The 14,906-nt window shown below is 38.7% G+C and overlaps 1 protein-coding gene across 1 annotated transcript; it reads right to left on the bottom strand.

Annotated features, from left to right (window-relative positions):
- Window positions 1-792: 792 nt before the first annotated feature.
- coq6 (coenzyme Q6 monooxygenase) lies at window positions 793-14,858 on the bottom strand. The gene is made up of 12 exons (XM_051869431.1): window positions 14,372-14,858; window positions 13,826-13,960; window positions 12,721-12,779; window positions 9,913-10,039; window positions 8,519-8,649; window positions 8,302-8,409; window positions 7,551-7,613; window positions 7,284-7,391; window positions 4,993-5,195; window positions 2,591-2,706; window positions 1,697-1,863; window positions 793-923 (listed from the first exon to the last, which is right to left on the bottom strand). Exons 1-12 carry the CDS (start codon window positions 14,577-14,579, stop codon window positions 894-896), a joined length of 1,455 nt encoding a protein of 484 aa, XP_051725391.1. The 5' UTR covers window positions 14,580-14,858; the 3' UTR covers window positions 793-893.
- Between the last annotated feature and the right edge of the window lie 48 nt (window positions 14,859-14,906).

Raw genomic sequence — 14,906 nt, 5'->3', positions numbered from 1 at the left:
TACTCAGAAAGAGATGAATGGCAGTTCAAGTAATGAAGGACAGTTTTACGGTCACGTTGTTCCCATACAATCATCCAAAAACTATCTAGAGTAGGCGATTCAAATTCGCGCCAATTATGAAAATAACTCCAACTGCGTGACAATCATCGACATCGCGAGTCTTTGTGAATTGTCGCAAGATGAAAGGGTTATTTATTAAACGGTTGCTAATGCGATCTGAAATGCTAACTTCTATTCGTCGATAGTAGTAATTACTATGTTTTACATCAGCTTACAAACAGGCTTACTTGCTTCTGACATTTTGCTGATAATGCTGACATTTTTTTTTTTTTGAAAGCTTCAAAGAAAAAATACCATTGGATAATACCATTCTGGCATGAACCAAATTCCATACTTAAGGCTGTATTTCAGATCGTAGCCTATATTAATTTTAAATACATGGGGGCAGAAAAGTTAATGGCTATTAAATCTTATAAGATTTATGAAAACGTATGTTCTTCTTTATCAAAATGTATAGCAGATCCTTTCTGACATGTATGTTTGTCCAGCCTAACCATTCTTAAGGATGGTATTTTCTTATACAAGGAAAGCATGATTATCCTTGAAATGACAATTATTTTTTAAACAGGCCTTTGTTTATCCTTCACAACTTTAATACCATTCAATGGGCCATTTTTATAGTATGAAAGTAATTATATTTACATGTTCTATTAGCAAAAAAGGCAAAGCAGTAGGAACATCTTATATTTTATATAACATTTTCATATGGGTAATTGGAAACAATGGCATAGACAGAGGAATAAAATATAATTTATTAATTTACACACATATTCCATTAACAAAATCTTCATAACACTAGAGATCCAGAAAATATCCAGTGTGCATCTAGTGTTTTACTTGCTGGCGTAAGCCATGATCTGCTCCTGCGGGTATAAGAAAAAAAAAAAAAAAAAACTACAGGTAAGTGACATTCAGGAAAGCAACACTCATAAGCCACAAAATGATGTTTCATCATCTTAATTAGGGCAATGCAGATCTTCCCACTTTTGATCATGAAGGGTGACACACAATTCCTCCTTGTATCATGAGTCACATACACTAGGATGTAACGTCCATAATAGAATCAGAGAATGTGGGAGATATCCCTCAAAGCTTAAGACAAGTTACGGGCCCTCTGGTTGGAATCGCTTAGTAAAGGAATGAAGCCATTTCATAAGAGTGGCCTGTAATAAAAGGAGTGTGAAAACACAAGCCAACACCACCATGCACAGCCCTGCAACCCCACCCACACACTTTTGGTAACAGTAAATTTAGGGCTAAACATAGCCATAGTAGTAGCTCCTGACCATGTAAATTACAGGCACGGATAAGAGTAGAAAGGCATGTAATCAGAGGACAAGCTGGGGGGATGGGGGAAGAGGGGAAGAAGTCAGAGGAAGAGTAAAAGAGGGAGCAAAAGTTAGAGAGGTGAAAAAAGGCTCAAGTTGGAAGTACAACAGAGCAAAGAGAGAGGCACGGATGACAGAAAGGAACGAGAACACGAGAGGACTGCCAGAGAGCTGAAGAACAAGATCCAAAGCAAAGGAATAGGATGGTGGAGGAAGGGAACAAATTGTACAATAATTTCAGAACAAGAAATAAAAATAAAACTGACATTTTGAAGGATTTGTGGGAAGAATAAGAGATGTGATCATACTTTAACTGGTGGCAGTGCGTTGGTAGCCTGAAGGCCGAAGGTTCTCAGTAGAACCACAGGGGCGGCATTAGAGGAATACATCCTCTTCATGAGGTCAATGGCTGCCATCATGGGAAGATTGTGTCGCTGACGTTCAGTCTCAAACTCCAACAGGTGCTGCATGGCTCCTAGAGTTCAAGGATCAGTGGTTAAACAATCTGCATTCAAAGTACAACTCATTTTTTTCTTAAAGAGTTTCTTATTTCTGTTATCCATTTGTTACTTGTTGCCATTCTGGAGATTTTCCTCCAAAATCAGCCAAGAAAGTGTTTGAAATACAATATTTACCATATGGATGAATATAGAAAATATCAGTTACTGCTCTTATTTTTACATATTTGATTTTCTGAGAAACTGATGTCAACAATTCCTCATAAGATTTCCATTTGTGGCTGCGAAGAAATTTATGAGCAGTTCTTGGCAGGAGTGACAAGCAAAAACACTATACTGCTCCAGGACGACCAGTTCTTTTTACTAAAGATCACCCCCAATGTAAGGAAATGGAAAAGAGCTTATGAAAAACCACAGATAGCTCCACTGGGCTCTTCTGAACCAATGGTATGATATTTCAGGTATGAAATAAGACCTAAATATACATAGAGCGGAAAATTGAACAGAATTCCAAACCAACAAAAGGCCTTCATGTTACTTGTCATGTGAAGCAGTTCTTCACAATATAGCTTATATAATTTATGAGTTTCTGAATTTGATTATTCTTTTTCTAAAAAGCACATTAGATTATTTCAATGCTTATTAGATAAAAATATTTAATGTGTATATTTGAAAATGGTCACATAGGTACAAATCTGGTATACACACATTTGGCTTGACTGCTTCTAATGTTGGAACACTTACCAAGGTCTTTTCCATTAAATGCTGCTTGGCTAAGAACTTGTGTGAGATAGGCCACATCGCCAAAGCCTAGATTGGCACCTTGGCCTGCTAAAGGATGGACGCGATGTGCAGCATCTCTGAAATTAGAAAGATCAGAAAATATAGAAAAGAAACCTTGAGTCAGTAGCCATATTTAACAAGTTTCCTCCATGTGGCCTCTATATAACCTTAGATCCAATGTAATATCTCCAAGAAAAACAAACCTAAATACATCATCACATAGGTTTAAAGTCTCAGACAACCACATAAACATTATGGCTGCACTATAAATCTAACATATGGAACGCATATACATAGACATTCTCAACCCGATTATGCTTAATAAGGTGAGAATGCATGTGGTAATGCAAATGCTTTAATCCAGTTTCCTTTATCACAGTAAGGTCATAAACGGCTTAAGCGCAAACCAGTCAACAGATAGAATTTTGCCCAATACCCCGATTTCACCCAGCACGTAAACACCTTAAATTGTGTTCTTTCGGCTTATTGAAGTGCACATGTCTGGCTGTGACAGAAAAGCATCCTTACTGCAGATTTAAGCATATCCAGGTAGTTATTGATTATTGGGTTATTGGTTTGCCTGTAACCCAGTAAACGGTTATTTCAAGGAGCTGATTTTTGAAGGTTATCATTTGAAGCAGTAATGGTATACATGTAAACATGCTCATTGAGAGATTTCTCCTTTACCTATACAGGTGCTGGTCATATAATTAGAATATCATCAAAAAGTTGGATTTATTTCACTAATTCCATTCAAAAAGTGAAACTTGTATATTATATTCATTCATTACACACAGACTGATATATTTCAAATGTTTATTTCTTTTAATTTTGATGATTATAACTGACAACTAAGGAAAATCCCAAATTCAGTATCTCAGAAAATTAGAATATTACTTAAGACCAATACAAAGAAAGGATTTTCAGAAATCTTGGCCAACTGAAAAGTATGAACATGAAAAGTATGAGCATGTACAGCACTCAATACTTAGTTGGGGCTCCTTTTGCCTGAATTACTGCAGCAATGCGGCGTGGCATGGAGTCGATCAGTCTGTGGCACTGCTCAGGTGTTATAAGAGCCCAGGTTGCTCTGATAGTGGCCTTCAGCTCTTCTGCATTGTTGGGTCTGGCATATCGCATCTTCATCTTCACAATACCCCATCGATTTTCTATGGGGTTAAGGTCAGGCGAGTTTGCTGGCCAATTAAGAACAGGGATACCATGGTCCTTAAACCAGGTACTGGTAGCTTTGGCACTGTGTGCAGGTGCCAAGTCCTGTTGGAAAATGAAATCTGCATCTCCATAAAGTTGGTCAGCAGCAGGAAGCATGAAGTACTCTAAAACTTCCTGGTATACGGCTGCGTTGACCTTGGACCTCAGAAAACACAGTGGACCAACACCAGCAGATGACATGGCACCCCAAACCATCACTGACTGTGGAAACTTTACACTGGACCTCAAGCAACGTGGATTGTGTGCCTCTCCTCTCTTCCTCCAGACTCTGGGACCCTGATTTCCAAAGGAAATGCAAAATTTACTTTACCACTCAGCAGCAGTCCAGTCCTTTTTGTCTTTAGCCCAGGTGAGACGCTTCTGACGCTGTCTGTTGTTCAAGAGTGGCTTGACACAAGGAATGCCACAGCTGAAACCCATGTCTTGCATACGTCTGTGCGTAGTGGTTCTTGAAGCACTGACTCCAGCTGCAGTCCACTCTTTGTGAATCTCCCCCACATTTTTGAATGGGTTTTGTTTCACAATCCTCTCCAGGGTGCGGTTATCCCTATTGCTTGTACACTTTTTTCTACCACATCTTTTCCTTCCCTTCGCCTCTCTATTAATGTGCTTGGACACAGAGCTCTGTGAACAGCCAGCCTCTTTTGCAATGACCTTTTGTGTCTTGCCCTCCTTGTGCAAGGCGTCAATGGTCGTCTTTTGGACAACTGTCAAGTCAGCAGTCTTCCCCATGATTGTGTAGCCTACAGAACTAGACTGAGAGACCATTTAAAGGCCTTTGCAGGTGTTTTGAGTTAATTAGCTGATTAGAGTGTGGCACCAGGTGTCTTCAATATTGAACCTTTTCACAATATTCTAATTTTCTGAGATACTGAATTTGGGATTTTCCTTAGTTGTCAGTTATAATCATCAAAATTAAAAGAAATAAACATTTGAAATATATCAGTCTGTGTGTAATGAATGAATATAATATACAAGTTTCACTTTTTGAATGGAATTAGTGAAATAAATCAACTTTTTGATGATATTCTAATTATATGACCAGCACCTGTACATATGACTATGTACTTTCAGATAAATCCTTAAATTCTAAATGTCAAATACTCGTCAGTTAATCTTTGTAAACATACCCAATGAGTGCCACTCGGTGCCGGATGTATTCTGAGGCATGACCCATGCCTAACGGGAACATAACCCGGCTCTTTGGGCCAATGCCTGCAACGCTAGGTGGAAGCTGACGTGCTGAGCCGCTGTCAGGCATCAGGACAGATAGGGCAGTCCGGAACAGAGAGCCGGCAGTCTCTACCAGCTCAGAATGGTTCTCATTACTCCACTGAAGAAAGTGAAACAGAGAAGTGAAAAGCATTGTCAATAACAACAAAAGAATGATGTGTGCAAGAATGTCTATTCATTAGGGGTGTAACGGTACATGTATTTGTCCCGAACCGTCACAGTACAGATGTCACGGTTTGGTGCATACAGTCAGACAACGAATACAGTCAGTCATAGGAGATCCACACTCCAATTCAGAAGGGGGCATGCACGGTACCACAAAAGGAAAAAGAGCAGAAGAAGAGAAAATCTATGCACCAACCCGAAATAAGAGTTCAGATGGAACACAAGAGCTTGCTAGTAGCCTATACATTGAGTTGAGTCATTTTTGTGACGCGCTCCACAAGCTTCACAGAAAGGAAACAGGGATGGCAGAAAGCGGCATCCTGTTTGTTTTCTTTATTTTACAAAAGCACAATGTTTTGGTTTTATTGTGAGTGTAGAGTGTACACAAACAAAAAAACAGAGCTTTTACAGTTTCGAATGATGTCTTCTCTGTATGAACATAAATTACAGAGTATTTTAAGTTGTTTCCACTGTTATAAGGAGACAAAATCATTTGGCATTGTGCTGATTTGTGTCATGACTCATGGAAGTCTCACTATTAGTCCAGTGATTAAATATGCGTGTCCTGGAAATGGACTTCACTCTCTGTCTACAGTCTCTGTCTAATTTTGAAGCACTTCTGAATGTTAGAACTTCTCCAAAAATGGACTAAAAGAAAGCACCATAAAAGCAGCCCATATGAGTCATGTGCTCTAATTCAAGCAGGTTAGAAAAAAAAGCAACCAATTGATTTTCAGTTCATTTTTTTGTTATTTATTATTACTGTCTCACTGAAATCTTAAGTTCTCTCAATTCATTATTTGACAGGCTGCAGTAGGAATAGTTTTCCAAAAATCTGCAGAATTTCTGCCTTAAAATGAACAATTTATTAATGGAACTGTAAAGAAAGCTTCAGCAAACTTCCGAGGGGGCCGCAGGATGATTTAAATTATTTAAAATAATTAGATTATTATTATTATAATTTATATTAATATTATTATATATTAATTTAACTTAATTGAATTGCTAACAACAAAAAAAAAAAGACATAAAAACTTTTCCTCCCACAAAAAACTTTTTTGAACATTTTTAATTTTTGAATTTCTTGACATTTCTGTCATCACTAAATTGTTAATTACTATATCAACAGTTTGTGTTAATAAAAAAAACAGCCCAGTCATAATTACAGCAAAAATAGGAAATATCTTACCTTATACTGGGAGGCCTTTGAATATTGTGTTGGACCATGGAAGGCCTTTGAGTCAAAAAGGTTGAGAACCACTGCTTTAGAGGACTTGGAATAGACTACACGAGTTGTACGGACTACTTCAAATGACACTTTTATGGTGTTTTTTTTGTCCTTCTTGGATCATGACAGACCCTGGTCACTGCTGCTTTTTATTGTATGGGAAAGAGCTGCATAAACATTCAGTGGAACACCGCAATTTTGAAGAAAGAAAGTCATACGGGTTTAGAATGACATTAAGGTGAGTAAATTTTACATAATATCTTCATCTTGACTTCTAGAGGTAAACTATACCTTCTTCCTTTTGTGCCCTCAAAGCAGTCTTCAAAGACAAGGTATTTTAGCAGAGATGCAAAAAGCATGCCTAATTAAAGTAAAATGCTGACCAGGCCACAAATTTGAGTTTGGTCTGCAGAAAAAACATTCCGTGGAGTAATGACCAACACTGGCAAAGCTTGGGCTTAATTAGCAAACCAGTTGATGGCAAGCGTGACTCAGATGCAAAGGCCTGTGACCAGTAAGGTCAGTAAAAATAGCCAGCTTGGGAAAAGAGGAGTTTCTTTGACGGAAACACAAACAAAAAGAAAAAAAGGGTGTGAGGGTCAGTTTGAGGGCATTCAGCCGAAATGAAGAGAATGCAGAGCAAAGATATGACATGACGTTTCAATCAAAAACCACTGCTTTATTACGTTATTCTACATACGGAAATTAACTTTTGCTGAGAAATATTGCACTCATAAGGTGTTCAGTTTAAGGAGGTGAACCACAAGTGTGGCAACAGTGTCAGAGTTTACTCACAAATGCAGAGTTAATGGCATCCACAAAGCTCTCCTCATCCAGCTGTAGAAGTTCTTCAGCATGCTGATGACTGGTAGACCAGACCAGTGAACTCTCAGTGTCTGACAACTGCACAGCAGACACATACACCATGTCTGGACATGAGTACCATTACAAACAAATGCATTTTCCATTTGACCACTAAGCGATATCATGACGAGCCAATGAAACAAATCAAGTACAACTGACATCATTTACAAGTAAAATAAACACAGAAGGTCAACTCACAGGAAGCATCGCAATGGGGCCGGTTGGGAGGAATCTCTGCCAGGCCACGTTATTTTCTGTGGGCTGAAAAACAATAACGCAAGTTAATTTTTCTTCTGTAATGGGACATGTTTCTGAGTAGTGTTGTCAAAAGTACTGATTTCGGTACCAAGTCGGTACAGAAGTTTTAAAAATGTGATGATACCAGCATTTCCCCATAGCATTTTGAGCAGATTCTTAAACACTTCTGATTGGCCATTGTGTTCAGGCGCTCAACAGATATGTCTGTGTTTGGCTACAATGATTAACGCTTCAAAAACACATTGTAAACAGACATCTTTGACGCTCTTCACCAAGCGCTTACACAGATACACACGGGAACATTTAAAAGCAGGCGTCTATCAGCGGATCCCTAATATATCCACTGATAGACGGATCCGCTGATAGACGCCTTCTTTCAAACGCTCCCTTGTGTATCTGTGTAAGCGCTTGGTGAAGAGTGTCAAAGATGTCTGTTTACAACATGTTTTGAAGGGTTGATCATTGTAGCCAATCACAGACATATCTGTTGAGCTCCTGAACACAATGGTCAATCAGAAGTGTTTAAGAATCAGCTCAACGCTCATCCTTTTTCTTCTGACAATACTAAATGCAATTTAATATTTCTTCCATAATGTGACGTTGTGACGAGTGAATTAAAATATTCAATAAGTTGACAAGAACACAATATGACGCAATATGAAATGAAATTCAAACTAAAGGATCATCATACCTCAGACAAATGCAGAACAGCGACGACTGCTGACTGATCGTAATTCCATTTGACCGTGGGGATGCCTGCCTCTCTCCGCACCATTGAGTTTGGCCCATCAGCACCAATCTGAAAGAGCCAATCACACATACTTTCAGAAATTCTGAGGTTTTGCTTATGTAGCTGTGCACTGTTCTGTTTGTGATACCAAATGAAACACCGGATAAACTCTACATACCAAAAGTTTGGTGTGGAGAGTCTTTCCATTCGCTAGAGTCAACTGAACCCAAGGGATGGACTCAGAGACATGGTAAGGACGGGGCCAGGTGTATTTCACCACTTTTGTCCGGTACTGCACTTTAACATGGTCTGGTTGAGACATGAATGATAATTGATCATTACACATTACAATGCAACAAAAAGAGCATTAGTCCAAATCTAGTTCAGTTCCACTTGAGAAATGGGAAAAAATCCAAACAAACATGGTTTGGCTGTGACAAAGTCAAAAATTAAGGCTCATCAAACTACCTCATAAAACACAAAGTTGTTTTCCTTTCTATGGTTGAGGCCTGCTAACATTGACAATTCTCTTGATGGCTTTGGCAAGTCACCCACGGCTGACTAATGGTGTTTATCTACAAGCAGACCATGCAATACATGTGACCAGCTGCCAATATCCTTCACACAACATCGAACAAAAGTAAAGGAAGCAGAAAATCCACTTTTCTTAGAATCACTGGCGGTCTAGCACATGAAAAGATCCAGAATTACGCCTACGTTTCTGACTTGGAGACCATTCTGTCCACAAAATTTAACAGCAGTTTGTGCAAACGGATGAGAAATATTGGCTTCTTGCTGATTTGAAAGCAGAGTAATGGTAAAAAAACAGTTGCATGTACTTTTTCGTCTAGTACTTCAGTAGAAATAGAAGACTGTTAAAAAACACCAACTTGACACAAACACGTGAACAAGCACGTGCTACCACACATCTGTTAAAAGTAAGATGCGTTTTAAAAAAGGCCTGTTTTTAAAAATATGCAGTTTTACAGAGCATGGCATGGAAAAGCCAAATGCAGAGCCTTGGAACAGTTTAGTTAATTACAACAACAAAATGTTACAGTAAAACGCTGTCCGTACTTCGGGCACCCTGAGCGAGCGAGATGCTACGGCTGGAAAGGAATGTGGTTTCTTTAAATAGGTCAATAGACCACTGCACGTGTCCGAACAGGGTGGCAATTCTCGTGGGACTTCTAACTCCCACCAAAAGCAATGTGCTGGCTGATCGAAATAGCAGGAAAAACACGGATACGTCCAAAGAAGTAGTTTCTTTATGAAAAAAACGTAAGAAAAAAGATGTTCAAAAGGAGTACGAGTACAAATAAACATTTTGCCAAGACAGGAAGGAATGGCTTGTGGTGACATCATTTGCCAAGCCATCCCTAAAACTAATTAACAGGGAGCCCACTCAGCGCTCAACAGTGCAGGCCCCTGCTGGGAGAAACATGGGAAGAGCACAGCAAAAGCAACGAGCAAGGATATATCATCATGTAATGATCAATGTTCAGTGTGCAAAGCAAAGCAAACAAACATATAAACGGATCCATATATCAAACATCAAAACGTATTCGTTACCAGAGAGAGTCTGCAGCTGTTTGGTGAGGGCGGCCACAATGACGTCGTTCTCAACGATGTAAGCCATCTCGTCCTGCAGATTCTCCTTATCAAATGTAATCAGGGCATCTGAACAAGCATCCCAAACCTAAAGCAAAAAGCCAAATTATTGCTGTGGTTTACAACTCTATCCTTAAGTGACCGCTCGGCCCCTATTTATGGATTTCCAAAAAGCACGTGCTTCACTGAACTTCAACACATCAAAGCCGAAGAGTTTTGCCAGATACTCTAACCAAACATCAAACTAGATTCAACAAAAGCCACCAACAACCCTTGAGGTTGCACGGTTGACTTTGTAAACGCACTGGGGTGAGGCAGAAATGTAAAATGCCATTCTTTGTGGCGATTTATGCTTGTATTTATAGTTAAGCCAATAATAAATAACAAATATGCGAACATTACTGTCGAGCTAAGTTTGTTTCATCCAAGTTGCCTTGCAACTTAGTTAATAAAATATGCAGCTTTTTTTAAAAGCTAAAAAGTCTTGGTGATTGACGCAGCTATTTTTTAAAAACCTAAAATGACTTGTAACTAAGGTGACTGGCAAACAATTAAATCCATGTGTAACATGGATTCAGAAGGACTGTTCTATCCCTCTTGTTATACAGCCATGCTAAAACCACTAATAGTAGTGGTTTTGCAATTTTTGATACATGGTTACGTGGAAGATTTAAAACGTGACCAACCCACAATTATAAGGATTTTACACATTGGAAAAACACAGCTGTTGATAAGTTTTAGAGTTGCTATGTACTTCCAGTCATTGCCAAATTAAAACGTCCCTTGCCAACATAACCCATTTAACACGATCATTTCTGCAACAAAGAAAAGTTCAGACCGCTATGGAGGAAAAAATCTAGCTGATAACACTTTAGGGAACCTCCAAACTCCACAAAAAACACCTTTTTCTGGTACATGGCACTTCCCAAGCCCGCTTTAGTTGCTTTCCTCTAACCGCTTGAATTTAATTGGAGAGCAAGAGGGAACCTAGTTCAGTTCCTTTGCAATTTCACCCTTGTTTGGCACTCACAAACAAACAAACAAAAAAATCTTAAGGGGTTTCAGGAAAGGTATAATGGGTGAGGTATATCACTATAAAGTGCACTCTGATGACACCCCTTAGTTTGCCCAGAAACCACAGGATTTCATTCTGGCAGTGAAAAAAATCCACATCTTACAGGAGAAACCCCACCACAGCAGAGAAAACGAAGGGTCCTTTTACTTGTGATTTCCACACTCTCTCCACAGCTTTTAACTCCTCTCCCTGCATCTCACATGAATCTTCGTAATTAGTAGACGCAGGGTTAGATTTATGTAATCTTGCTAAATAAGACTCTAATAGATAAACTGTGGCCGCAAGCAAAACCGAGCTTAACTGTAACGTTGCGATGTGGAGTTTGAGGTTCTGCATCTCTAATGTATGTTTTGTATTCGAAGGCTGTGGTTCTGTAGCATTAATTTATGGGTGGCTGCTTACAGTGTGATGATAGGCAAACAACGATGAGCAAAGCACGATACAGCTGTTTTTAATGGAGCGGCTTCCTGCCCTCGGGAAAATAAGCAGGTAAGGTCATAGTAAATGACTGTGTTGGTTACTCAATGTTTTGCTTTCGTGTTTAGTTATTTTTAAATGATGCAAGTTTCTTTTAGTGTGATATCTGATTACTTCATTTACATCTTATAAAAAAAATAAAAAAAAAGTATTATGGGATTAAAGAGAAAATTAAAAATTAAAATTATCCCATGATTTACTCACCCTCAAGCCATCCCATACGACTATCTTCTTTCAGACGAACACTATCGGAGTTATATTAAAAAATATCCTGGCTCTTTCAAGCATTATAATGGTAGTGATGGCGCTCACGATTTTGAAGCCCAAAAAAAGTGTATCCCTCCATCATAAAAATAATCTATACAGCTTCCAGGGGGTTATTATAGGCCTTCTGAAGCAAAGCGATGGGTATTTTTAAGAAAAATTATCCATATTTAAAACTTTATAAACTATAATAACTAGCTTACGGCAAATGGCCGTACGCATCGAGATAAGACGGAAACGTAACCCCTGACGCGATGTATGACGTAGGGTGAAGGAGTAGCATAAGTTTAGACACGATTCAAACAGATAGGGCTGGGCAACAAACTCAAGCTCCTCTTCTCTTATATCGAAATCCTCAGACATTTCTCTTTAAAAATTCTCGTTTTAGACTTCTAATTCATGTTAAAAAAATGTTGTTTTTTTTTTGCTCTATCCTCTGCGTTCCCACGTTCGTCAATGCGTCACTCTTTCACCATAAATCGATGTGTACTGCTGTCTGCCGGAAGCTAGTTATTATAGTTTATAAAGTTTTAAATATGGATATTTTTCTTACAAACGCCTATCGCTTTGCTTCAGAAGGCCTTTATTAACCCCCTGGAGCTGTATAGATTACTCTTATGATGGATGGATGCACTTTTTTTGGGCTTCAAAATCGTGAGCGCCATTCACTACCATTATAATGCTTGGAAGAGCCAGGATATTTTTTAATATAACTCCGATTGTGTTCATCTGAAAGAAGGTAGTCATATACACCTACGATGGCTTGAGGGTGAGTAAATCATGGGATAATTTTCATTTCTGGGTGAACTATCACTTTAAGTGTTTTGGTTGACATTCTGTGAAGCACCACATAATATCATGGTGTGCAAATATGATGATCATTTAGTAGCATATCATTGCATAATGGTACTCCCTTAGTAAGCATTGTATTACAACATACTGGTTTTACTGACCTGCATTTTATTATATGGCTTGCATCTCATATTTACAATATGGTCCCAAGCACCAAGACCTGTAACACAACAGGATACAATTACAAAGGCACCACATTTGTTCCTAGTCATTCAATGCCTCCTTTACCATATCCAACCAGAACAAAGAGCAAAGATAACTGAATATAGTAATGGAAAAAAGTACACAGCACAAGAGAGAGAGCTACCTACTGACCTACTTCCTGGTGAATCTTTCATATACAAACATTATACTGTAAATAGGTTTAATGACAGGAGTGCAGATTCAGAGCTTTGAATGGAACAGATGTACTTATCCTCACCACAGGCCTTTTGATTGGATTGTGCCCCCACATTACCCAAAGTACTGGTTCTAAATGATGCCCAACATTGCCCATAATGCAAACATGCATTCTGTGGACACAATCAAAAGCATATGGTTCATCCAACATAACACACTGTGTAGCCAGGCAACCGAGGGCAGTTCAGTGTCTTCAGCATCACATCTATTACTGTGCCTCATATATATATATATATATATATATATATTTTTTTTTTTTTTTTTATCTTTCTATTTATCTTTATTTTATTTCAATTTTAGTAATACTTCAACTTAACCTTTTTTAATTCAGTTAGTTGCCAAGACAAACATTTCTAATTTTAAAGTGTCATTTATATTCTATTTTATTTCAGCTATTTTCAATTAACTATTCAAATAATTTTTTAATAGTTTTAGTTATCAATAACACTGTTTATCACACAAAGATATGGTTTCAGTAGACTCTGAATATAGTGCGGCAGTTGTACTGACTACTTCTGTGACGTATTTAATGATGCTCTTTGTTCATTTTTGGAAGACATGAGGATGAATAAATGAAGACAGGAATTATCATATTTGGATGAACTATCCCTTCAAAGCCACACTAAATGGAAGTTGTGAAAGTCTGTTCTGCCCTATATTGTGACATTTATCAAAGTCAACTTTGATTTCATGGTAGTGATTTAGAGATCTCTGATAGGTGTTCCTCTATAGATCCACATGAATGTTATGTTATATGAACCATTCAGTATAAAATAACAACATAAAATGCTATAAAAAACTCCATACCACTAAGAAGTGTTGCTGAACCTGGACTGATGGAGCTGACCCTTGTACTGTAGGTCTCTGGGACCTTGTCCATCTGTTTTTTGTGACCAGCTTCCAGCAGAAGAATCTTCTTCCCTGTTAAATTTGGATCTAAACCTGAAAAAATAACACGGATAAAAATGCAGAATGATTTATTTGCTTTGCAATGTCATTTCTAAATCCCCGTGTGGTTTACCTGACTCTCGCATTTTGCACGATTTTACCAACACATTTGAATAAGAACTCACTCAACTTTGCATCAAATCTGTGCATTGATTGCACACTGCTTATTTTAGCATCCTACGGCTTGAGAACGTCACATTGCTGTACAACCGCAATTGCACCCTTCACCTCCAGCTAAAACACTTTCATCAAACAAATAACCTCTCTTTTGCGTGAAAAACAAGGGGTGAAGGAAAGCAACGGGAGAGACTTTATTACAACTGGGAAGTTTGCAAACACTGTACTTATGAAGCGTGGGAGAGTGGAGCTGAGGGGCAAACGCGGGTGCATGTCTCACTCACTCACCCAACGAACATGCCATAGCGGTGCCCACCATTCCCCCGCCGGATATTATAATGTCAAAGAGCTCGTTTTCAGATGTGCTGGACTCCTCATCGCGCTCGGAGGACGCGACGCCTCTGCGCACCGCTCGCGCTCCATTGAGTGCCCTCACTGCCACACACTGCCGTCCTATCCCGAACACAGTTAGCCTAGCTTTCGCCAAAGTAAACATTCTAGCGGAAAAACAGACGTTAAACAACTTGTTACAACTAACAAGCCTACAAGGAAATATCTAACAGCCCCAGTTAAATATGTCCTGTTATTGACAATAACGGCGAACTCTATCTATCATCCAGCCATGTTGTTATTGATAGAGAGTACGTAAGAGTTCTGTTCGCTACAGTTCTTCCGGGTTTTAAAAGCCACTGAAATAATGAAAATGGAGCAGGGACATTCCCAAAAACATTTCATTCGTCTCCACTCCAAAAGTGAGATGTATGTCAGACAGCACAAGTACTAAAGTGTAACATTTGTGTCTTTTAAAATACTTTCACTTTCC

Source organism: Ctenopharyngodon idella, chromosome 17, assembly GCF_019924925.1.
Source record: "Ctenopharyngodon idella isolate HZGC_01 chromosome 17, HZGC01, whole genome shotgun sequence".
Classification (NCBI taxonomy): domain Eukaryota; kingdom Metazoa; phylum Chordata; class Actinopteri; order Cypriniformes; family Xenocyprididae; genus Ctenopharyngodon; species Ctenopharyngodon idella.
Note: the sequence above shows the minus strand (reverse complement) of the source record. Positions and strands in the feature narration are given on the sequence as shown.

Coding starts and splice junctions, on each gene's coding strand:
- coq6 (XM_051869431.1), bottom strand. CDS start 14,579: ATGTTTACTTTGGCGAAAGCTAGGCTAACTGTGTTCGGGATAGGACGG. Junction 10,040..12,720: donor AGCCATATAATAAAATGCAG/GTCAGTAAAACC, acceptor TTTTTGCTTTAG/GTTTGGGATGCTTGTTCAGA. Junction 924..1,696: donor ACGCACTGCCACCAGTTAAA/GTATGATCACAT, acceptor TTATACCCGCAG/GAGCAGATCATGGCTTACGC.